Source organism: Ailuropoda melanoleuca, chromosome 2 (assembly GCF_002007445.2).
Source record: "Ailuropoda melanoleuca isolate Jingjing chromosome 2, ASM200744v2, whole genome shotgun sequence".
Classification (NCBI taxonomy): Eukaryota; Metazoa; Chordata; class Mammalia; order Carnivora; family Ursidae; genus Ailuropoda; species Ailuropoda melanoleuca.
Window position 1 is genome coordinate 4,152,932 of NC_048219.1, and position 24,947 is coordinate 4,177,878.

Consider the following 24,947-nt stretch of genomic DNA (forward strand, 5'->3'; position numbering starts at 1 on the left):
GGGGGTGGCGGCGGCAGGGCTGGAGGCAGGGGCGGGGATTTGCCTTGCACGTCAGCCGCACTTGGCAGTCCTCCGTGACCTTCCACTGCAAGGGCTCCTCGAAATAGGGACCTGCGAGCGCGAAACAAACACGCCCACCGTCAGAGCGCCAGGCTCCGCCAGGGCGCCACCTGGTGGCAAGAGGGGGCAGCCAGCGCGGGGGGGGCAGCCATGGGGGGGGCGCAGCTAGTGATCGCAGGCCCCTCAGAGTCGGCCCCCACCAAGGTAGGGGCTGGGGCCAGGCAAGGGTGCATAGGGCACGAAATTTAAGGAGGTATCACTCTCAGGGTTGGATTGACTCTCAGGGGTGTCACTCTCTGTTTTGTTCTTGCGCAGGGACAGAACTGGATGGCATTGCAGTGGCTCTCCCTCTGGGACGCAGCGGGGTTGAGGGATCGAGTAGCCCACCCGTCCAGCAGGTCCCCAGCACTGACCATTGGTCTTCTGCACTTCACCCCAGCGGTTCTTACCCTGCTTTCTCTTCCAGTCTCTTCTCTTAGCTTCTGCTTTCCTCAGAAGTTTGTCAAAATCTGTGAACACAGAGGGAGGAACTGGCATGAGCCGGGAGGAGCGCGGTCCGGAGACGGGCAGCGGGATGGACAGAAAGCCCCCGGAGCGGAGAGCTGGGAGCAGACGTCTGGCTGGGGGCGGGGTGGGGGTTGGGCGAGGCTGACCGTCATCCACCAGGGCCAGCGTGATCTGGTTTTTGGCTTTTCCATCCTGAAGCTGGGCAGTGTACGACCCTTTGTCATCCTCCGTCAAGTTCTGGATGACCACTTCCACCAGGCCCTTCTCTCGGACAAAATTGATTTTGCGGTTCTGCGGAGAATAAACCCGGAGAATCTTTTTTCCCCCTTTTCCTATCCCAGGGGATATGTGCTGTGGGGCACAAATCAGGACGTACTTGGACTTGGGGGGTGATAGGTGCGCAGTGAGAAGCCTTCCGAGGCGGGGCGGGGGTCCTGGAAATGCCCGTGGGGCCCAGCAGGCACAGGAAAGAGTCTTGGGTGCTTGAATTAATTGCAATTAATAATAAGCCCCCTACCCGTACGGTGCCACACTTTCTACTTCTGTCTACAGATCCCCATAAAAGTATAAAGGACAATATAAAAGATGCCTGTGCACTTGCTAGCCAGAATGAACGCTCATTTACATTTTGTCCTGTTCTAACAGTTTTTAAAAGTTTTATTTTCCACATTTAGGATTGTATTCCCTCTGGATTTATTTGTATGTATGATTGAGGGAGCCATCTAGTTTTATTTTCTTTCTCTGTAGGGACAACCGATAGTCCCAGTGCGGTGCCCTGCAGAGTGCAGACTTGCTCATGTGTGACCTCTACCATGTGCCAAGGTCATGATTCATCTTTATGCAGAGTTTTCGCATCAGTTTTCTCATTTGCTTCTTCTGATTCTGGGACAACCAACTACCGTTGTACAGATACAGAAACGGAGGCACAGAGAGGGGAAGAGAGCTGCCCAAGGGCACACAGCCCCCAGGAGGTGGGTATGAGTCTTCTGACCTCCAGCCCTGAGCTCTTTCTCCTCCATCAGAACCAGCCACTTTGTCATCCGGAGATGGAATGTGCAAATAACATGATGTCATGATTGAATCTCTCCTGAGATTGAAATTGCCATGTTCGTAAAAACAGTTGGTTATGGGGAACTCGTGGCTCAGTCTAATACAACCTACACACATGATTTTTTTTCCCAGAAAAGCAATGTAATAGCACAATGGTAATATGAAGAAGAAATAAAAGCCGCATGTATTTCCGTAGTAGGTGCTCAGAGATAATCTCACTCACGTTCCACTGATTTATAATGAACTGGTTTGAATTTAAGGGAAGTTAAGGAAAGCAAGAAAAACAAAAGCTATTTCATACGAGAACAGGAAAATGAACGAAAGAGCATAGGTAAAGTGGCCGTAGAATAAGTCTCTCTTTGGCGTGTATTAAAACCGTGCGGGGACACCTGGGTGGCTCAGTCAGTTGGGCGTCTGCCTTTGGCTCAGATCATGATCCCAGGGTCCTGGGATCGAGCCCCACATCGGGCTCCCTGCTCAGTGGGGAGTCTGCTTCTCCCTCTCCCGCTGTCCCTTCCCACTGATGGTGCTCTCTCTCTCTCTCTCTCAAATGAATAAAAATAAAATTTAAAAAAAACCCCCAAACTATGCAGAAATCATCTGTACTTATATAACAGTTAGGGTCTAGGCTTGGATAATTATGGGCATGAATGTAGGTTTTTAATCTTAAGAATGTCTGGTAGGACATTCAAAAGTTGTGGGGGGCATGGGGATTCTTTATCTATGGGAGTGTCCCTTGCATTGGCGGGCACCTAGCCCCTACCCCCAGCCCCCGGTCACCACTGAAAGCCAGGGGTTTCCACCCTCACGCCATCCCGACAGCCAAAGCATGTGGCTGTTTCTGAAATGTCCACTAGGGGGTGGTGCTGAGCTGTGGAGAACCACTGCCCTGAGAGGCTGTCCAGGGCAGAGGTACCGCTGAGCCACCCACCGCTCCCCCTTACCGGTGAGCTGAAGATCTCCTTCTCGTTGAAGATGAGATGCAGCTCAGCGGCCGGAGATAACTTTTCTACCTCCAGCCACAGCCGCACTTCTCCTTGTTCCAGGATGTCAACGTTCCAGCCCGAGATCAGCTTGATCGCTAGGAGGCAGAGGACGCCAAGGGGGTGGGGAGGGGGTGGGCGGGGCTCCCTCTCCCCTTCTCCCCTTCTCCCCTCCTCACTCTCACTCCCGACCAGACCAGCCCCACCTTGAGCACAGCCTGGGCATTTAAGGGGCAAAGTGCTGGCAACGTCTGCAGGCCGTGCCGTTCACTCATGTTGCACTGATTTAAGATGAACTGGTTTGAATTTAAGGGAAGTTAAGTAAAGCGAGAAGGTCAAGAGCTATTTTGTACGAGAAGAACAGGGAAGCAGAGGTTTAGATGATCCAAAATCCAAACCACGACAAAGCCAATGGTAATGATTCTACGGAGATGGAACCGTCCGCTCGGCCTTCCTTTGTAGCCCCTTCCCGCCCCCGCCCCCGCTGCCCCTTCCCTTCTACCCTACCCGACCGCAGACTCCCTGGGCCCCTGACCCTCCAGCTCCCTGACTCTCCCGTCCTCTGGCCCTCGGCTAGGTTCTGGCTCTCGGCCCCATTCAGCTCTGCTCCGCACACCCCAGTGGGCCCAGCTTACTTGGGTTTCTGATCTCATGGCTCAGCTTCTTCAGCTTGTCCAACTCTGGGACAGGGAGGAACAAGGGGCAAAAAAACAAAACCAAAGAGAATGAAACGCCTGGGCAGTGGGGTCCACGGGAGCCACCCCAAGAGATTCCCCCTTCAACCCGGAGTCACTTGCTACACAGGGGGTGATGATGAGCACTGTGGCCTTGGCCCTGGGGCACCGAGGGGGATGGGGGGCTGCTGCGGGCCACCCTGAGATCAAGTGGCACCTCCTCCGAGAAGTGCCCACCAAGTGCCAGGCTCCGCATTACTGCACTAGTCTTCACACAGTGCTGTGGGGCGAGCATTACTGTCCACTCTGACCACTCCAGGCTCACTGGTTCCTGAGCCCCAGCCTTCCCCCACTGTAATAAGCTGTCCCATCTTGGAGGGCCTGGCCCCCCTCCTGAACACTTCGTCTACAAGTCGCTAGGGTGGCTCGGTGGAGCGCTGTCCATTGGCTTACTGCTTCTGTGTGTTAGGTCTGTAGATTTGCCTCTTCTGCTAAGTGGAGCTCTGGACCTGCATGAGTGTCTAGCACACAGCAGGTGCTCTATAACTATGTGTGGATGGAAGAATTAGCAAGGGTAGAGCCCGTATTTCATTTTCCCTTGTAAGCCCCAGTGTCCTTAGTATGATGAGTCTGGACTCATGGCAAGTAAAGACAAAATAAAACAAAACCCAAACATATCCTGTTTGTGGATGGCTTTAGTGTGCCTAGAATTGTATGCGTGTAACACTGGTTCAGTTGGGGCAGCCAGGGATGATAATCTCCCCTTACAGATGAGCAAACTGACGTCCAGAGAGGTGACATGACTTGCTCAACATCAAACAGCCAGAAGACTATGGAACTGGGCTTGGAACCTGAGTCTGTCTGGCTTCTGTTTCTTCACAAAATCAGAGGGTCTCCCATGCAATCATCAGGGAAGGCAATGGGCTGTCCCTCCATTACTCTGGAGACAGCAGAGCGAGAGTCTCATCAGTCATCAGCACTGGCTCCAGTTCTGCTTAAATCGTCGAATGTGGATGCCCCTTGAGTCGCAGCATCTACTCTCTGGTTTGCCACAGTCCCCACTGCTCCCTATTGCCACCCTTATTCCTCATACCAGCTGCCCTTTGCAATTTATCCTCACACTGCACTGTTGAATTTCTGGGGCTACAGAAGAAGGTGAAAGGATTCTGGCACCTTTGCTTTAATCAAAAGTAGAGAAAGGAAAGAGAGACAAGAAGGATGTGAACTCCACCAAGCAGGGATTTTTGACTGTTGTGCCCACTGATGGAATCCCCGGTGCCTAGGACAGCATCTGGCTTACGGTAGGTGCTCGATGAATCCTGATTAATTGCCTGGCTGATTGAATGGGTGGGTGAGGGCTTACTTCTTTGGAAATTGCTGCTTTATTAATTTTTGTTGCTTGTTGCCAGCCTCTGGGGACATTTGTGTTTGGGACTCTCAATCTGGGCCTGTCTGGGGAGGTGGCAGTAGGGCGGGGGCATTACCTTCCTCTGTCAGCGTGTGGCTGGCTGAGATGTCTTCATCAGCATCTGCGACCACCACGGAGTAGGTGCCCACGTCCTCAAGGCCAGGCTCTTTCAGGATGACCTTGGACCTGGCAGACAGAGGAGAGCAGAGACTCAGTGAGGCGCCTTGTGCACTGGAGGCCTGCGAGCTGGAGGCCCTGCACCCCAGCCACAGCCCCGGCCATGCGAGGCAGCAGGGGTGGTTGCCTCCTTGCACCGCCATGGGAAGCCCAACCCAGGGCAGCTCTGGCCTCGCCCCTTCAGTGGCCCCGTTAGCCGGGCTCTCTTCCTACCGGCCGCACTGCCTAGTCTCTCCCCGCAGGGCTCCAGTCATCGTCTGGACGGGGCTGAAGCCAGAGCTGCTAGGGGTGGGGGAGTGAGACGTGGGACATTTGCCATCTAGTCCTAACTCCTCTTTTTACAGATGAGGATGCTGAGCCCAGACATCTTTCAAGAGCAAGTCACCGTGTGTAAACGCCTGGGCTAGAGACCAAGGGCTTCGCGTCTCCTTGGAAGCACAGGTGCGAAGGCACACGCCGCCATTCCTTGCAGAAGAACCGCTAATGAAAGTTGTCCTATCTGCCCTTAAATGCACTGTCTCCTCATTGCTCCCAAGGTGGCAGGCAGCATCCCTGGTGAGTCCCACCAGGTGGTCTCACCCATGAGCTTCCGCCGACTCACTCGCCAACATTTGGGACCTGGGGACTGATCGCCGCCCCCTCTCCCCTCACTTACTTGTTAGCTGTCTCTTCGATCTTGACCCTCTGGGGGTCTGGTGGGCCCTTGTAGTCCTTGGACCACTGAAACTCTGCTGAGTCAGGGGCCTCGGGGGCTTCAAAAGCCAAGTAGATAAAGCCCTCTTCATCCACACCAACCTTGATCTCTCGGGCATCTGAGGGCAAGATCCAAGGGCGGGGGACATGGGACGTTTAGAAGTAATAAACCAGGTCATACACCTCCCTGCTAAACCTTCCCATGGCTGCCCATTGCACTTGAATAAAATAATAACCCCCGTCTCCTTTCCATGGCCTACAAGGCCTTGTGATCAGCGCCTTCTCACTCAAATGTCACACCTCCTCAGGGAGGCCCTCCCTGATGGCTCTGGCTAAAGTAAGCCCCACCCCATCATTTCCTTTATGGCACTTACTACCTTCTTAAATCATCACCTTCACGTCATCATTTCCTCGTTTCCTGTCCATCCTGCCCTCATGCTCGAGCAGGGGCCTCGCTTTCTCGTCACTGCTGTGTCCCCAGTGCAATGTGGGTGTCACCAAAGATGTGTTGAATGAATGAATAAGTAAAAAGATGGAAAGAGAACGTGCTTTACAGTTTGCAGAGCTGAGTGATTCCGTCGTGGACTAGCTGTGTGACCAGATCACTTAACTTCGGAGCTATAACAAAATCAGTTCTAAAGTGGGGGCGATGATGCCTCCCGCAGGGGCTTGTGGGGAGGATCCAGCTCAGCACCTGGCGTGTGTGGTGGGAGGGGACCTCAAGAGTTGGGACTGCAAGACAGACAAAGCCTCATGGCGTATCCGGAATGCCGTTGGGTGTTATTTTAAACATCCACGAAGAGTTGTGTGAATATGAATATGGCATATGAAGGAAGGGAAGACCCCATCAAATAGAAAGAAATGTTCATAACTTGGGGTCCCACAGAAAGAAAGGAGAGTGGGGTATGGTGGAGAAACAGGCAAGAAGGGGCGCCTGGGTGGCACAGCAGTTAAGCGTCTGCCTTCAGCTCAGAGTGTGATCCCGGCATTGTGGGATCAAGCCCCACGTCAGGCTCCTCTGCTATGAGCCTGCTTCTTCCTCTCCCACTCCCCCTGCTTGTGTTCCCTCTCTTGCTGGCTGTCTCTATCTCGGTTGAATAAATAAATAAAATCTTAAAAAAAAAAAAAGAGAAAGAAACAGGCAAGAAGGAAAGGCAGAGCTGGACGACGCGTGGGGGGGGCAGCGGGAGGGGGTCCCTTCCTGCTACAGATCCAGGTGCTTCTCCCGGCCCTCCTCTGACCGCCACCTGTCCTCGGTGGCACAGCTCCGCCCGTCCCTCCTACCTGGCTTGTCTTCCAGGAGTATGGGGTCGGTGGGCATGGATGGTTGTCCTGGACCTGCCGAATTCACGGCCTGAACCTGGAACACGTAACTCTTCCCCGGCTGCAAGTCAGAGATCTGGGGGAGGTGGAGGGGTGGGCAAGAGTGAGCACTGAGGACAGCGAAGCCCGGCCTTCCCTACGGCCCTGGTCGTGGGGTGCAGGGAGCCACTCCCTTGTGGAACTCAGCAGGGTGCAGGCTGCCCCGGGGTGGGGGGCAGGCCAGGAGCGCTCTGCTCTCCGAGTCCCAGTTTGTGGGGGGGTCCCTGCACGGGAATTACCTCCCACACCCGTGGCTCCTAGAATTCTGCCCGCTCAACTTATCACCTGCCTCTCAGCAAGAAAACCCTGTCCCTTCCTGTGCCCCATCTCTCCTCCATCCATCACCCCAGAGAGAAGGCTGGGACCATCTCTGACATCTTTTTCTGGAGCCCTGCACATCTAATCACTGAGTTCACATTTTATTTCCCTAACATTTCTCTCCTCTCCGTGTCCCAGCAATGGCCCTGATCGAGACTTCATTTCTCATCACCTGGATTAGTCCAACCGTTTCCTAAATGGTGTCCCTGACTCTAGGCCCTTCTTCCCAGTCTACCTTTCCTTCTGCCAATTTTTCCAAGATCCGGTCTGATTGTGTTTAAATCTTTCCATGGCTTTCAGGGTAAAGATCAGATTTTGAGGTTTAGTTCCTAAAGTCTTCCCAATCTGGTCTTAGCCTTCTGCGCTCTTACCCCTCTGGGGGCCGCCTTCACCGCACGACTCCCTCCACGTGCCCACGTTCACCTCATCTGTTTCCCCCTTCACGGCTCCATGCCTTTGTCCTTGCTGAGCCCTCTGCCTGGAATGCCCTCCCTCTTTCTTGGTCTAGCCAATGCCACCTCGTCCTTGGTGCTCCTGCCCGCTCAGCTCGGGCAGATCCAAGGATTCCAAGAAGGGTCTCTTAGCTTCCTCCTGGGAACTCCCAGAATGCCTTTGGACCCCCTTCAATGGTACAGTACACAGTCTGGTAATCGCCTGCTGCCCAAAGACCAAGACTTACTTGGCTCTTTATGTCTAGGACCTGGTGCCAGACCTGGCACTAAGCTGGTGTCAAGAGGCGTTTAGTAAATGAGTAAATGCCAGCCAACTATCCACAACGCAGAAATGGTGCCAAGTCACCGAGGCCCGCTCAGCCCTGGCCTGGGCCAACCTACGTGGGGAAGGAGAGGGACCGTCCACCTTGAGGGGCTCCCTCGGGCCAGCTGTCCTGTGCTGGCCGACTCTGCTGCAGGGAGCCTGGCCCCGTGGGGCAGAAACTTCAGAGTCTCAGAGCATTCCCTTGGCCAAGGCTTGTCCTCCCTGCTTCTGTTTTAGGTGGCCTTACTGTTATTTTTTCTAAATGAAAGTTTCTTTTTTTCCAAGTATAAAAGACATACACACTTGTTGGGAAAATATTAAAGCAATAGAGAAGAATATAAAAGGAAGCCCTGGCAGTCCCCCCCGGCCCCGAGATGGCCAGAAATAACAGTTTTGTAAAAATCTGTTTGGCCTTTGACATGCACAGAAACCACGAGAAATGTGACGTGCACCACGTATGTCAGCATCTTGCTCCTTCCACATTGTTTTGGGCGTCTTGAACTTGCCTTCTTGTCTCTGGGTGCTAACTGATGGGCTGCTCACGTGTGGTCTTGCAAACTGCTCACCCTTCCGCCCACTGGTGAAAGACACCTTAGCAAAGTGAGCTGGAGAAGACATTCCCCCTTTCCCTAGAGCTCCAGAAAACAAAATCTAATCCACATCACAGAACTGTCCTCACCCCTGGTCCTCAAACACGGGCGGCCCGTGAGCAAGACTGGCCACAGAGCTGGGTGCTGGGTGTGTGGAAGGGGTCCCCGGGGACCCGGAGGTCTGGGATTCTGCCTGATGGTCTAAGGTAGTGATTTGTGTCTGCTAAGAGTGCTGCAATGGACATTTTGTTTTCCAGCACGGACAATTTCTGTGAGTTGGTGGAAGTTAAAACGACCACAGCAGGTGAATAAAACCAATGATTCTGCTAAATTTCTTATTTATCCTTAGAGTTTAGAGTTTGTTTCTCATTTAAATTAAGAAATATCTACCTGCATAGATGTTTTATTAATGTATGGTATATCTATGTACGATGTTATCTAACCTATAAATAGCCTACTTTGTATTCTGATTTTTTTCTTAGCCTCATATGAGGGATATATTTTCATGTCAATACATATATGTAGGTCCAGCCCATTGTCCTTAAACTACCATAGTCTTTATACCACCTGGCACAAGATTCCACTTGAAGGATACACTGATTTATTTAAGAAAACCCCCTACAGATGGACATTTAAATTGTTCCCAAATTTTGCCTTGATAAACAATGATGCAGTGAGCATCTTTGTCCTTAGATCTTTGCACACTTGCTTAACCATTTCCCCACAATCCAATCCCAGAAGCAGAATTCCGTGCTCAAGGGAGATGCCCGTCCGATGCTGACACACCTGACTGATGATAAGTGAGGGTTTAGGGAGGAGTCTGCCCAGCTTGGAGCAGGTTAAGACAACCAGCCAGCCAGCCCGACTGTCAGCTTACTGTGTGACCCTGTGTATGCCCCTTCCCCTCTCTGGTCCTCTGCTGACATTAAGTGAGGGCAGCGATCTCTGAGGGTCATTCCGGCTCTGATGTTCAGTAGTCCGGCCATGTCCAGTGGCACAGAAGGCTCAGGGTAGGTCAGGGTTGTAGGGGTAGGGACTCACCCTCAGGTGGGTGCCAGAGATGAGGTCTGGGGTGACTGGCTTCCACTGTTCAGAGCCTTCCTCTTGGACACTGATGCTATAGCCTATGACCGGCCCAGCTCCGGTGTATAGTGGGGGCTCCCACTTCAGCACCAGGGAGGTGGCCCGCACCTCGAATGCCTGCACATCGTACGGGGGGCCTGTGGGAGGTGGGGGAGAGGAGAAGTTGGCCAGCCAGAGAGGTGGGCAGCGATCTGGGTGGTCAGTCATCAACCCTTGTCAGTCTGTCAGTTATAACCCGGCCTGGAAGCGTCTGCTCTGGGCACAGTGGGGACCCGGCAGGCCTTGGCTTCATCACAAAGCTTGGTCTTGGCCTGGGCCTGAAATAGGGTTAACTCTTCAAAACGTGCTCAGCATCCCTTTTTCCGGAAGCATCCACGATCTTCCCCTTCCCTATCCCAGACAGCAGCAACCCTTCTAAAGTCTTTGCTGCTTCAGTGATTAGTGTAGGAGCTAAGGTGTGACCAGCGTCACCTCCTCGGGCTATGGGGACTCTGGGCAAGTTATTCGGCCCCTATGTTCCTGTCTCCTCACCTGCAAAGTAGGGATAATAACAGTTCTTATAATCTAGTGCTGTTATGAGCATTAATGGCATAATTTGCGGAATCTGTTTGTACATGGTAAGTAACCAGTAAGTATCAGTTGTTTGTAATTATTGTCTCAAGCATCACACATACTAATTATCTGCCATTGGCTTGAAAACACCAGCACTGAGCTGAATAGAATGATGGAAGGCTGTGATCCTTCCTTCCCAGGGAGGAGGTGAGGGCTCATTTGGGGGAAAGCTAACAGAGCTGTGGGAGTGGTGTGCAGGGCGTTGGTCACCCTAGCAGTGCGCCCTTGGGGTTTGACATTGGTTTGTGGCCAGAGTCAGAGCTCAGATGGGGTGCTGAGCTAGGGGATAATTTATGCTGAGGTTACAGAGCCGGTTGATGGCCAAGGTCAGGGTCCTCTAAGGCAGGGTTAAGACTGTCTGTGTCAGAGATCACAGGGTCTCTTGGTGGAAAGGGCCAGTGGTCTGAGGTCTGGGACCAACAGAGCAAGCTTGGATGCACAGAAAGTTCGGTGGTGCTCATCTCACTGGTTGGATTTAGGGAGGGAGGCGGGCCGGGGGCAGGTGCTGGACTTCAGCGTCTTCAGACCTCTCACCTGGTTGGGGCATCGTCCACTCCTTGCACTCAAACAGGCTGCTGGGCGCTGACAGCTCGCCGACACCTGCCCAGTTTGCTGCCCGGGCACGGAATTCATAGAAGTGGCCTTCACGGAGGTTACTGACCTTGAAGAGCAGAGACAGATGGTGAAAGCCAAGGCTGGGGCCGAAGAGGAAAGAGGTACGGAGGGGAGAGGTCAGCGCAGGAAGTCCAGGGGGCCTTAAATGAGATCCATCAAGCAACTCTGCACTTGAAAATTAGGCAAATTATCGAGTCCGGGGAACCTGAGGCCTCTCTCAGCTTTAGGACCTCCAGTAGAGACCTCTGGTCTCCACCTGCCTAGGCCAGGACACCAGGCCAGTGGCCCCATTGCAGTCTTACCTTGCAGACCCGGGTGGGGATGGGCTGCTGGTTGACTGGGTGCCAGTCCAGCTCCTCTGAGTCGTGTTGGTCCAGAAAGTAGCCCAGGATCTTGCCGCCTCCGCAACGCTTGGGGGGTTTCCACCCGATGACCATATCATTCTTCCCACAGTTCAGGAGCACAAAGTCGTATGGGGCAGATGGCGTGGCTGTGGGGGGGAAGGAGGTGAGGACTGCTGCTTCCTGGGGGTGGCCAGATTGGGCAGGGGGGCCCAAGGGAACCAATAAGCCCCCCAACCCCAGTGACTGCCCACCATGCTCTGGGGGTACTCACTTAGCCAGCAGAATTTTCTGGTAACCCTGACTTTGCTACCTGCAGGGCACCTGGGCCTCAGAGCTGGTCAGACATCGCCCTGTGGCCTCAGGCCATTGTCATTTCCTCCCCAAAGGAAAGGGGGGAGGTCAGGATCAGCTCAGAGGACTTGCACTCCCTTGGCTTCTGGGATTGGACCCCCCAAGATGTGGTCTATAAGTCCCTGCTCTCTGCCCAGCCCAGGGCTGTCCCCAAAAGATGTGCAGTCTGCACCTGCCCTTCGGACTCACCCAGAGCCTGCTTGACCCTGATGGGTTCTGTGGCGGGTGAGCTCTCGCCTACCCCAGCCTCGCTGACTGATCTGACACAAAACTCATACTCCTTCCCTGTCCTTAGGCCTGGAACCGTAAACCTGGAAGAGAAATGTGCAGGCTTTCAGGGAGGGCCAAACAGCTTGCAGACATCCCTGAACTTTCTAGAACAACCTTGTGGGGTAAGTGGCCACCTGCTGTAGGATTTGAGGGTTTGGGGCTAGTTCTTACTTAAAGATATTGCCCCTGCTCCCAAAGGGACGCCTGCACCCTGAAGGGTGATGTTATTTGAAAGGCTGGAGGAAGATGATCAAAAGGCACAACTTCCAAGACTACGATAAATCAGTACTTGGAAGGTAATACACAGCATGGCGACTGTGGTCAACACCACTGTGTGATACACAAGAAAGCTGTTAAGAGAGTAGATCCTAAAAGTCCGCATCACAAGGGGAAATCATCCTTTCTTTTTCTTTTTTTTTTTAAAGATTTTATTTACTAATTTGATAGTGAGCAAGAGAGAGAGAGTACAAGCGGGGTGAGGGGCAGAGGGAGAAGCAGACTCCCCGCTGAGCAGGAAGTCTGAGGCGGGACTTAATCCCGGGACTCAATCCCGGGACCCTGGGATCATGACCTGGACGGAAGGCAGATGCTTAACCAACTGAGCCACCCAGGCCCCCCTATTTCTTTCTTTTCTTTTTATTGTGTCTACATGAGATGACGGATGTTAACTAAGCCTACGGTGGTCATTATTTCATAATATATGTAAATCAGACCACCATGCCGTCCACCTTGAACTCCCACAGTCATGTATGCCAGCTATTTCTCAGTAAAACTGGGGAAAAAGGATTTTCAAGGATGTGGCTCTTTTACAGCCCACCGTTAAGCTGCGAATATGGGGGGCAAGCTGCGCACTGAAGGCCCAGGGAGCCAACCCCGGACCCGTGCCTCCTGGTGCATCTCCAGGACTTCGGGCCTCACCCTTGAAACCCACCAGTGGCTCTTATCACAAGAGCTGTGATTCTGAGCATGGAGTCCTCTTCAAGCCCCCAGAGGGAACTGTCGTCCAGAAACGTACATGCAGAGATGATCTTGTTTAGAGCAAACTGTCCTCATCCCGTCCCTTCTTGATAAAACCCAAATTGCAGACCCCTCTCTCTCTTTTCCCTTATCAACAGTGTCCTGCCGCAAATCTTGCTCTAGGGGGAGTTTCTCTCCGCCAGGTGTTCCCGAGGAGACCTGAGCACTGAAGTCAAGTGTTGATGGCTGACATAACGACTAGTTCCCGGCTCAGGGACATGCCCTCGAACAGGGAACAGGCCTCAGTAGGAGGGATGAAGACCCAGGGGACGAAGCTCAGAGAGGACCTGAACGGGTGAGGCTGGGGGCGGCTCCCTGGACCAGCCCCGTGACAGCAGATGATGACGATGACAGCGGTGACAGCAGCCACGCGCACACGTCCAGCCGTGGCTTTCCCTACTATCTACATAAACTCGGGCCCTCGTCACAGCACCCTCTGAGGACGGTGTGGTGACTCACCCCTGTTTCGGGGATGAGGATGAAGTTGAACATTGGGATGTTGGAGGGGCCCTGACGGACCAGACTGTCCCGTTTCTTCATTTTACACGTGGGGAGGGCCTCCCCCAGAAGGAAACAGGCGAGCCAAGAGCCCACCGCCAGTGAGGAATGGAGTCTGCACTGAAGCCCAGGCCTCCTGAACCCCAGCGCAGAGCCTGCCCTTTCGTTAGTCATCCCTTCAGACACTCCGACGCTGTCTGAGCACCTCTGGTGAGAGCCAGGTGCTGTGGCCGGCCACACGGCAAGGACCGGACCCCCCCAGCCCAGGTAGGCTCCCCGCACGCCTTCACACAGGCAGCACCCCTGGGCAGGGGTGGTTAGCTTCTTTCCAGCCAGGACACATGTCACCGACGGCACGCATGTGGCAAGTTCTCTGGACATTCCAAGGGATTGTGCCCCCCCTCCCCGTGTGATGCGTGTCCCACACGTGCCACTCCCTTCCGATGACTCTCCCACAAACCCCGCCTCCCCCAGGGAAGCACATTGAATACAAGCTGGGGGAGATACGTTATTCTAGGGACAACCTCATCAAATCTGTCAGAATTTGTAAAAATGGTTCTCCAACTTGGGAACTTTCTCAATAACAAGTTATGAGTGACCCCTCACAGCTGACCAAAGACACCAACAACTTGTGGGGTACAAGGTCCTGTCCCTTTTTCTGGGTCAGGGCCAAGGGGCTCAGAGCCCAGCCAGCCGTCTGATGGAAAGGAGGGGAGGGACATCACCACCCAAGGCCCTGGCCCCACAGAGCCTCAAAACTGACAGAAGTCATGAGCCCAGGAGGCTCACGGTTCACTGTGCCTGCAAGGACCAGGGCCTTGTGAGTGAGGAGGGAGCCTCAGCGGGCAGGAGAGTCTGTCCTACCCACCGAGGTGACAGCAGAGGCTCTGGGGCTCCCCCAGGCTCAGGGAGGGCGAGTGTCAGTGCAGGAGAACCACACGAGTGAGGGGTGCATGGGGCACCTGAACCCAGGGCTCCGTGGCCACCTCCTGCCTCTCTCCGTCTCCAAGCACCTCGGCAGACAGCATGCCCTCAGCCAGTGCGCACTGAGGACAAGGGCATCTGGGTCAAGTCCCAGTATCTCCACCACTAGCTAAGGGAGTTTGGGCAAGTTACCTCAGTGCTCTATGCCTCTGTTTTTCGTCTGTATGGTGATAATAAAAATAACAGTTCTAAACTCAGAGGATTGCAGTTAGAACTAACTGACCTAAATACAGGAGAAGAGCTCAGAACAGTGCCCAGCGCACATTGCGTAGGGCCTGTCCTTGCAGGGGCTGGGTGGGGGGGCAAACTCACTTGTGGCCCTGGATGGGTTTGTTGTTAACCGTTTGCCACTCGGATGACCCTGCCTCCCGGGAGTAGATGTAATAACCCAGGAGTTCTGGAGCGTCTTTCACGGGCTCCCAGGTCAGGGACACAGAGGTCTGGGTGTCTCGGAACGCTTGAACTTGAGCTGGGGGAGGGACAGTAGCTGAAAAACAGAAACGTGGGCCATGTGAGGGTGCTGAACAGCCTGGCCTAACAGACTGGGGGTGGGGGGGGGGAGAGGCTGGGAGGAGCCCCCGCTGCAATCCAGGGTGGCAGGGGGGTGGCAGACGTGCCTAGGGCTTCGGGGCGTCCCCTTCACAGGCCCTATTAGTCTCAAGTCCTCTCCCCTCTCTCCTCCAAACATCTCTGCTCCCTCACGAAAGCCTCCATCCAGTCATCCTTACAATCCATCCCTTTCCCCTCCCCCTCCCCCGCCACTCTCTTTGGCTTTTTTTTTTTTTTTTGGTGTTTTTCCATTTTTGTATAAGAATTTTACTTTTCTCGGAGTGCCTGGGTGGCTCAGTTGTTAAGCGTCTGCCTTCAGCTCAGGTCATGATCCCAGGGTCCTGGGATCGAGCCCCGCATCGGGCTCCCTGCTTGGCAGGAAGCCTGATTCTCCCACTCCCACTCCCCCTGCTTGCGTTCCCTCTCTCGCTATCTCTCTCTGTCAAATAAATAAATAAAATCTTTAAAAAAACAAAAAGAATTTTACTTTTCTCATACAAGTAAATGCATTTTCTTCCCCCCCTTCCCTCCCTTCCTCTCACCTCTTTCTTTCTCTCTCTCTCTCTCTTTTTTTTTTTTTACTGAACTGTACTAGAACTTTGCCCTAAAACTTCCTTGTGGTTCAGAGACTGCCCACATCCGATCATAAACCTCTCACTGGCCAGACCCCAAATGTAAATGTTAACTGGGCCAGAATTAAAGGAAAACATCACTTGCCCACCAATCCATTCATATTCACTGTGTTGTGTGTGTATATGTGTGTGTGTGTATGTACACAAATATATATAGATATATGTGTACATATATACATATTATATAATATATGCACACATATATAATACATATTGAATGTATATATATGCATGCATATATCCATGTGCATATATATTTATTTCCTAAATTATTGGAATGGAGCAGATCTAGGACTTCGCTTTCCCCCCCAGATGGGCCCTGCAGCACACCAGGCTCCTCTGAGATCCGTAGTCCTGTAGCTGGGCTCCTTAAAGGGCCAGTCAGTGGTGACACCTGCAGGGAACCTTCTGATCTGATCTTATCAAAACTCAAAGAACCCCAGAACCTGGAGGCCTCAGAAGAGGGAGGAGCCCCGGGAGATGGGGACCAGGACGGAGCTGGACCTGGGAGGCTCGGGGGGAGCAATAACCAGGCCTTCAGAACAACACATTTGGCGGCTGAGAACACCCAGGTTTGCGTAAGAAATGACTCGCCCAGGTGTCCTCCCTGGTGAGCCAGAGATGGGGTGGGCCAGCTTTAGAACTGAGGGACCACTGGCTCACACTCAGCCCCTGCATTGGGCCGGCTGGATTCTGCGACCTGTGAATTGTTGATCTGGAGAAAAATTCCTGCACTCTCACGAGCTCCCTACCCGGAGAGATGCGACTCCGGCGGTTCTGAAACTTGACAGGCCTGAGATCATGTTGCTTTTCAGCTTCATGGGGGGAAGAGGGGGCTGGGGATGGGGAAATGAACATGGCTCTGTCCCCGTAGCAATGGGGCCCCAGCCCTGGATGCTGACAGCCCGGCCTGGCCTGCCCCCCTCTCCTGCGTCACACCGGTACCTGGCTTCCCCCTCAAGGCGATGGGCTCGCTGGGCTCTGAGGGATCGCTCATGCCATACTGGTTTATTGCTCGCACTTTGAAGACATACGACTTCCCTTTCTCCAGATCCAGAAGGGCGAATCTTGGGGATTTCACAGGAGTTTCTGAGCTGATGGCCTCCCAGGTGCCACTACCTATGACGGACTGTAACAAAGGAGAGAAATACGCATTGATGTGGCAGCTGCCGGGGCCGGGGCACTTCCATACATGCTCTCATTAACTTCTAACCCCCGGCCCGGGCTGCCCCGGAACGCTGAGCTCTAGACCCACCTGGGCCTCCACATCTCTGCCTGGATGCCTTCTGAGCATCTCACATTTGCCGTGTCCGGACCCCCTGCATCTTCCCCCAAACCCACCCACCTTTGGTTGATAGGACCTATCCTTCCAGTGGCTCAGGCCAAAAGCCTTGAAACCATCCCGGACCCCTTCCCTCTGTCCTTCACATCCCACACAGGCTCCATCAGCGAATCCAGTTGGCTCCACCTTCAGAATTTATCCAGAATCCAAACCTGGCTTACCTCCCTAATGCCCCTGTACAGCCTCGATCTCAGCCACCGTCGTCTTTTACCTGAGCTATATCACGCTTTTCTCCAAATGATGGTCGGAAGGATCCCTTCACAACACAAGTCAGATCACAGAGTGCCCACAACCACATCTCCCTCAGAGCCACAGCTTCTCCGTGGCCTGACCCCTGCTACCTGTCTGGCCACAACCACTTCCCCCTTCGCCCTGTGCCTCCCTGCTGTTCCCTGATGGCACCAGGCCCAACTCCTGCCTCTGGGCCTTTGCACTTGCTCGTTCCTTTGCGTGGGATGTTCTTCCCTGTAGAAATCTCTGGTGGGCTCCCTATTTCCTTTAGGCTCTTATACAAAACTCACCTTCTCAGGAGGACTCCCAGCCCCCCATCTAAAATGTCAGCCACCCCTTCCCCCACACTTCAAACCCCTTCCCTGCTTTTAGTCTTTCTCCTTAGTGCCTACCACTAGTTAATGGGCTAAGTATTTTCCTGATTTATCTTCTTTACTTCGGTCCCTGTGCCCCTGACTCGAAGCTCAGCTCCATCACGCAGGGGTTTGTCTGTTTTATCCACCACCACGTCCCCAGGGCTGGGAATAGCACTGGCACATGGGGGGTGCTCCGTCCACATGTGGGGGACCAATAAATGAGAAAATGAATGAATTCCCACAATAACCCCGAAGGTGAGTGTTAATTTCCCGACCAATGAGAAAACTTGTGGTCAGGGAGTTTGGGTCACTTGGCTGAAAGTCATGCATCTAGTAACTGGTGTATCTGGTATTTAAGCTCAGGTGTGGGTGCCCCCAGACCTGCTTGCTCTCCACAGCATAAGGGACCCAAAAGGCAGCCATACATCCTGCATCTCTGGGCACATGAAGGGTGAAGAGCTGAGGGTGATGCGGGTGAGCGAGGCAGCCAGAGGCCTCTCTGCTGAGTCTGGGTATGCCGGCGAAGACTGGGGGACCTCGCCGACCCAGCCCTCCCTGTGCTTTCCCTTCCCAAGGTCCACCTACCTGTCAGGAGTCCAGAACCCAGCTAGGCCAAAAAATCGCAGTAAAAACCAGCAGACACTGCTGAGCACCTACTGTGTGCCAGGGTCTATTCTCAGTCCTTCGGTGCTTTAATTCATCCTCATATTGACTCAATGAGCTGCGTGGGGTTATCTCTATTTTACGGAAGAAGAAACTGAGGCACAGAGAAACTCGATAACTTGCCCAAGGTCACACAGCTAGTAGGTAACAGAAACAAGATTTGAACCCAGGTGGTCTGACGCCAACATTTGAACCAGGACCTGCTGCAGCCTCACAAAACAAATCCTCAGCGATCTATGACTTTCCCACGTGGGAGAAATAGCATCATCTGCGAATGTGCAAAGAGAGGCCCGTTTGAACAACCAGAGGCAGAGACTCCTCCCTGGAATTTTCGCTAACCCTGCAGTGTCTGCCTACTATGTGCCAGGCCCTGTGCTGGGCGCAGTAACGAGAAGGCAAACCTGGCCTCTTCCTTTGGGGGGCTGGAGTCAAGAATGGGACGCGCGTACAGGCCCAGAGCTGCTGGCCCGGCGTCTTATTTCATCCTGCATTTGATGCGGGAGGAAACTGAGGCTCAGGAGCTCAGGAAACTGGCTCACACGGCAGAAGGCGGGATATGAGTTGATCTTAGCACCACGCTGTTTTTCACCCTGCCAGCTGCCTCCCCTCCGCTTAGAAATCCACCCCGCACGCACGAGCTGCCTGCGTCCCCAGACACCTGCCCCCCTTCCTTCGGGGCGGGAGCTGCCTCCAGGGCTGCCTGCCCCGCCCCGGCCCCACGCCAAGTGAGGGCTGCCGCCGCCCATGACCCTGGCTCGTGGGTACCCTCCCAACATGGCTGTGGCCAGGAAGAGGTGCCGGACCTGATGCGTGGCCCCATGCCAGCCAGACCTGGGGGCAGGGAGGTACCCAGGAAATGGTAGATCCCACTGTTGTCACTGTGGGTTGTGTGTCTTAATTCCTTGCATTTCCACGAACAGCCCCAGGAGCTGCTGCCAGTCACTGACCTCACAGGGCTGAGCTCACCTCGAAAGTTCTGCCCCCTGTGAAGGACTATTCTCAGCCCTTCCAGGCACGGACTCTCCTCTGGTCTCTGAAGGCCTCCCCAGGGGACACTGCCTGCCATCTCTCAGCACTGCCGCCGTGCTCCCCACACCTCCTGCGTGTCTGCTCTTCAGCCTAGCCTGGGGCTGGGGCCTTCGGGGTCTCTGTACCTTCTCCAGGGTGTATGTCAGAGGGGCTTTGCCCCGAGGCTTTGGCTCCTCCCAGCTCAGAACCACGTAGGCATCGGTGATCTCGCTGGCATGGACGTTGGTGGGGGGCGAGGGGATGGTCACAAAGTCTGGAATCAAAGTCATCGAGGAGGAGATGGATGGGCCCTCAGAGAGACCCCTCACGTCACAGAAGAGGAAATGGGCCCAGAGAGGGGAAGAAACTTGCTCCAGGTCACCCAGCAAGGCCAGGCAGAGCTAGGGCCAGGAGCCAGATCTCCCGATTGTCCCCCCAGGACTTGCCCCAACATGCAACCTCCTCCACGAGCGACACGGCAAGATGGGCTGCGGTCACCCGAGAACCCTGGTCTCCTCCAAATGGACCTCATCTGCCCTCACCTCCCCACACCCTGCACAGAGACACCTTCTGCCTCTCTGCCACTTTGTGTGCCCGAGTTTCCAGAAACATAAAGGAGGCTGGAATCTTGAGGCAAGGTGACAGGAGGTTCACACGTACCTTCAAAATCATCTGTGCTGACTGTGATCTTGTTTCCCAGATCAAAGGAGATCTCTAGGGTGGAGAACGGAACATGTTGGGGGAGGAGTAGGGGGTTCAGGCTGTGTGTGTGGGGGCGGGGCGGCTGGGTCAGGAGGGGTCAGGGCAGGACCTGCCCACTATGGGTGCTGATTCCTCACCCTGTTCCCAGTCCTGGCCTTTGGGCCCCTCACTGTGTGACCTCAGGGGGGTGCTCTCTGAGCCCCCGTATTCTCAGGGGTCCAAAATGGAACACCGCTATTCTAGACCCTGAGAGATGCTCTGTCTTCTTGGGACAAATGGGGACAGAGAAGTGATATGCCTGGGGTTGGTTACCTGGGGCAAGGTGGAGCTGGGAGGCAAAGCCAAGTCAGGCTGACCCCTCAAGGCTGAGGGGGCGGTGCCCCCACCCCCTATGTCCCCCCAGGCTCGGAGCTCCTGAGCAGGGCCGTTTTCCTCCTTCAGATTAAGGGCATCTGAAGAAGGGGCTGTGGTCCTCCCCCAGATTAGCCTCTCCTGTGGACAGATTTGTGTTTTTTTCGTCAGGTAGTTGTACCTTCCCCCTCAGGCTGGGGCTTCCTAAGGACAGCGCTGTGCTTCCTCCAACAACCGAGGGGATCCTGAGACTGTCTCCTCCGTCACGGTTCCTGAGGGCTGTGCCGTGTCTCCCCCCATGCTCGGAATAGGGTTTGGAATGGGGGCTGTGCCACCTGTGTCCTGCGTGAGGCGGTCATGCGTGTGCCCTGATTGGTGCCCTAGGATGTCCCTCAGGGCCTCCGTCCCCACCTGTCTTTCTCCGGGCTTCATCATGGTCACGCATGACCACCAGTTCTGACGCCTTGGAGGGGAGGCTGCTGCCCGCTCTGCTGACGGCTCGCACCCGGAACCGATAGCTCTGGCCTTCGAGGAGGCCTTGGATAGGGCACCGACACGTCCCGCCGGGGGCCTCGTGGCAGGGCACCCACTGGCCAGACTCGCCCTGGCACCTGTGGGAGAGAGGCCCCAGCTTCAGCCCCTGCTCCTGGCTCCCGCCTCCCGGGTCCGAGCCCCTACCGAGGCCATTCCTCCACCCCAGGCTGCCACAGAGAGTCCTGTGCTGCACGCCCAAGCTCGTGAATGGTGGAGTTGGGAATTCGCCCAAGGGCTGTCCGCTCCCTCAGAGTCTGGGCTCGCCGGGCATCTGGGTACCACTGTCCTCAGGCCGTACGCCCGCACGCGCTGCCGGCTGGATGGGGCAGTGGGCACTGGGGTCTAACTCCTGGCTCCACCACTGACGAGCAACGTGACTTTGGGCAAGCCATCGCCCCATGGACCTCAGTTTCCTCATCTGTAGAATGGGGCACTAGAGAGTCCCCTGCCGCCCTGGATAGGGTTGCAGGGCTCGGTGAGGTCAGACATGCAGCTCCGCTCCTGCCCTGAGCCCCATCAGCGGCAGGATCCGGTGTCACCTCATGCTGGGGCCTCCGAGCTGGCAGCCTGTGCAGGAGGGGGGATGTTCGGGGCCCTCCCCTTCCGACTGTCCCCCTCCCTCCGGTCAGTGCTGTCCCGTCTCTGTCTGTCAGTCAAGGAGGAAAGCAGCCAACATATGCTCTCATGCTCACTTCCAAGCACTTAATGTCTGCCCCTCCCAGGGTCAGGGGCTGACTCCAGCGGCGGAATTCAGGTATTGGAGGTGACGGATTTGGAGGTATGGCTACCTTTCTCTCGCCCCTAAATGATATAACCTGGTCTACCTCCTGCCCGGTTCTGAGGCTAGGCATGGGGCGCCCTCTTTCCTGTGGCCCCCCACTCTGGTTCTCACAGCCAGGCAGAGGTCTCCCCTGGGGGCCCTGCCACTCAAGAGGCTGACTCACCGCTCGATGGAGTAGCCGGTGATGGGGTTGCCCCGGGTGTCGCTGGGTGGGGTCCAGGTCAGGATGAGGCAGTCTCTGTTCACATTCAGGCATCGGACGTTCAGAGGGGAGCCTGGGGCCCCTGGCTTCTCGGCTGCTGCATCTGAGATGCAGGGTGGGGGGTTGGGGGGGAAGGTTCTTCCAGTTGGCTTCTGTGTGGCCACTGACCCCTCCCGCTCCCTCCCACCAACCACTTCAAGTGAAGCCTCCAGGGCTCTGTTGTGATCTTGAGGACCAAGCCCTGAACAATAGTCTCCTCCTTTTTAACAAGGATCTGGGGGGCTGTGGGAGTACCAATTATTAGGGGCCCATTCTACTCTACACCCCTGAACAATTGGTGTAATTAATCTGAGCCCTGTAGCATCCCTCCATTTTGTGGATGGGAACACTAAGTCTCAGAGGAAAAGTGACTTGCCCAAGGTCACCAGCCAGTGAAGTGGTCAGGTCAGGATTTGAACCCAGATCAGTCCAAAGACCAAGAGGCAGAACTCACCAGGTACTAGAATCATCCCGGCCCACACTCAGCCCTCCCTCCAGAGCTCCCACTAAGTCTGAGGCTCAAGCCGTGTCCTATTGGAGGGTCATAGGATGCCAGAGGGATTCTTACAGACTCTCACTCAACACCCCTGTTCATAACAGGAAACTGAGGCCCCAAGAGGGCAGGGAAACTTGCCGAAGGTCCCACAGCCAATCTGGTTGCTGGGCTCCAGCTACACCTCTTACCCTCCAACCCCCCACTCACCTCTCACAAACACGTAGGCGCTCTGCTCCTGGAGCCCGAAGGGGGAAGTCACCTGGACAGTGTAGAGCCCCTCATCCTCCTTGTAGGCGCAGGACACCTTCAGGGTCGCCTGGCGGTCTGCGTAGAGGATCTGCCGGCGTCCTGAGGGTCTCAGTAGTCTCCCTGAGGAGGGGAGGGGTCCAGTGTGAGCTCTAGGCCGAGGCATGGCTGGTGTGGCTGGTATGGCTGGTGTAGGTGGTGTGGGTGGTATGGCTGTAGCCTGAGGCTCGGCCAGGGAGCTGGGGACAGGGTGGCCCTGAACTCTTTTCTGCAGAAGGCCTGGGGAGTGGGGCAGGATCCAGGGAGGGGGTTGGTGGCTCACAATGGGAATGAGGGTTTAGGGAGTGGTCAGCGACTCAGTGAGGGGTTGGAGGAGCTGTGAGAAAGCGGGAACAAGAGAGATGGGGCCCTTTGTGAGGGTCAGTGTCTCTGTGTGGGGGCTGGGGGCTCACGGTGGGCGTTGGGGGCTCAGTGGGTGGGGATTGTGGGCTCAAGGAAGGGAGAGGGGGCTTGCTGAAGGCAAGGAGGCTCAGGAAAGGCTTTGGGAGCTCATTGAGGGAGTTGGGGAGTCTGTGAGGAGGGCAGAGGGCTTGTTGACGGGGGTGGGGGTCAGTGAGGAGAGTGGGGACCCAGCAATGTAACCTTAGTGAGACGGATGGGGACTCAGTGAAGGGGCTCTGGGGCTCTAGGAGTGGGTCCTTCCCTGAGACCACACTGTGGGGCCATCCTGCTCCATGTCCCTCCCTCCTGTCAGGACCTCCATTCTGGAAGATCTACAGGTTTGGGAAGACATCTCAGTCTTATTGCAACTGTCTCTCAGGGCTTCTTGTGGCTTCCCTGCTCTTCTGCCCCCGCCCCTACCCCTGTCCCCCGCAGGTGCAGTCTCCTGAGGGGTGCTTGTGGCCGCTGGGCTCCTCGTCCTTTGGCTGCAGGCCTGGCCACAGGTGCGGAAGGAGTTTCGGCCATCCTGCTTCTCCCTGGCTGTTAACGGGCAGTGGCTGTGACTGCTCCTTGGTCTCCTCCTGCCTCCCAGATGAAGCACCCCTTGCGTTCCTGCACATTTGCTTATCTCTGCCTGGCCCCCAGCGCAGGGCCTGGCACCCCCAGGTGCTTGGTGACCTTTGTAGGGTGGCCTGGTCTGAATGCACCTGGCTGTGCTCCTGTTTCTTTCGGTGCTCATTACTCAGCTTATGCTTGGGGACGGGCATAGCTGAGTTTCATTCTTCACTGACCCAGGGACCCAGGGCTGGGGTGGAGCCGATGCTCTAGTCCCTCTCTGGTTTGCATCTCTGCTGCTGAAGGCTGGGGACCAGGACCGGGGAGGGGGGGCCTCACCATCTCGACGCCACTGGATGTTCTGCTCAGCATCTAACACATCTTCCGAGAACAAGCAGGACAGGGAGAAGGGCTCCTTCTCTCGGGCAAACACTGGCTTCAGCACTGATGTGAATTCCACGCTGGGGCCAAACATCAGTCCTGGGGTGGGAGCAGAAGTTAGGGCAGCAGTCTTTGGAGGCCACCGGCCTCGCCTGGGACATTCCCAGTCCTCCCAGTCAGGAATCATAGTTCCCGGGGTGGTCTTAACCAGGAAAGAGGGGCCGGGTCCTAGGGGGTGGAGTTGGGGCCGAGATTTATCTAGGTGGGATCAGGTGAGCCGGAATAGCAGCTAACCAAAGGCCATGTCCTTTGTCTGTTTGGCCTTGGCTTTCTCACTCAGTTTGTCCCTGGATGGCTCGGCAGCTGGGGGCAGCTCTGGGGTGCCTGGGGACCCCCCACAAGTCAGTCTGCAAGTATGAACAGCCCACAGGCAATGACATGCCTTTGTGGGCAATGGATGGTTAATATTCTAAAGGGGGCTGTGGAAGGTATGACGAGGAGCCCAGACACCCTCTTCCCCGAAGGCCACCCCTCCCCGAGCCTCCTTACTTTTAAAGATCTCTGAATCGAAGCCAGCATCCTTCCCCACATAAGCTGAAAGCCCAAAGCAAATGGAGTTTGAGAAGGTTCAGACCTCACATCCCTACCAGATCAGAGGCGTGGGCTTGGCTGTGGGTCTGAGCCCTGTCTATTGGTGGGCCCCCCTCTGGCTGCTGGGATTTCCTTCACCCCTCTGGGCCTCTTGCCCTTTCTTGGTAACATAGGGGCGGTGGCTCCTCGCTCCTGATGGTGGGGTTCTGAATAAGTGCGTTCACACGAGCGAAGCCCTCAGCCAGAGCCTGGCACACAGTTGGTGCTCAATAAATGGTGGTTTCCATCCTTTGCCCAGACCCAGTGCCAGGATCACACAGTCTTCACAGGGGCCAAGTCTGGTCAGCATGGGATTTCTGGTGGGGTCGGGGACAGCCAGCAGGGGAAGGGCAACACTAAGATTAGGGTCATCTCGGGGCTTAAGGGTGAAATCCAGGGTGAGGTTGACACAGACCACTGGCGCATAATAACAGCTCTCGTTCACATGGAACATAC

The 24,947-nt window shown here is 55.2% G+C and overlaps 1 protein-coding gene across 2 annotated transcripts in view; it reads right to left on the minus strand.

Moving 5' to 3' along the window:
* The window catches only part of MYOM3 (myomesin 3), a 49,792-nt gene that overhangs the window by 8,905 nt on the left and 15,940 nt on the right, over positions 1-24,947 (minus strand). Inside the window, exons 8-28 of one of the 2 annotated variants that reach the window (XM_002913344.4) lie at positions 24,411-24,455; positions 23,820-23,960; positions 22,446-22,607; positions 21,665-21,806; positions 20,598-20,797; positions 19,794-19,847; positions 19,280-19,407; positions 16,479-16,662; positions 14,665-14,839; positions 11,773-11,894; positions 11,191-11,378; positions 10,808-10,934; positions 9,620-9,798; positions 6,837-6,951; positions 5,515-5,671; positions 4,759-4,868; positions 3,236-3,280; positions 2,562-2,698; positions 714-858; positions 510-569; positions 44-111 (exon numbers count right to left, since the gene is read on the minus strand). In XM_002913344.4, the coding sequence (XP_002913390.4) occupies positions 44-111; positions 510-569; positions 714-858; positions 2,562-2,698; positions 3,236-3,280; positions 4,759-4,868; positions 5,515-5,671; positions 6,837-6,951; positions 9,620-9,798; positions 10,808-10,934; positions 11,191-11,378; positions 11,773-11,894; positions 14,665-14,839; positions 16,479-16,662; positions 19,280-19,407; positions 19,794-19,847; positions 20,598-20,797; positions 21,665-21,806; positions 22,446-22,607; positions 23,820-23,960; positions 24,411-24,455 (2,684 nt within the window). The remainder of the gene's footprint in view (positions 1-43; positions 112-509; positions 570-713; positions 859-2,561; positions 2,699-3,235; positions 3,281-4,758; positions 4,869-5,514; positions 5,672-6,836; positions 6,952-9,619; positions 9,799-10,807; positions 10,935-11,190; positions 11,379-11,772; positions 11,895-14,664; positions 14,840-16,478; positions 16,663-19,279; positions 19,408-19,793; positions 19,848-20,597; positions 20,798-21,664; positions 21,807-22,445; positions 22,608-23,819; positions 23,961-24,410; positions 24,456-24,947) is intronic. The other variant, XR_004621521.1, reaches the window with a different exon arrangement.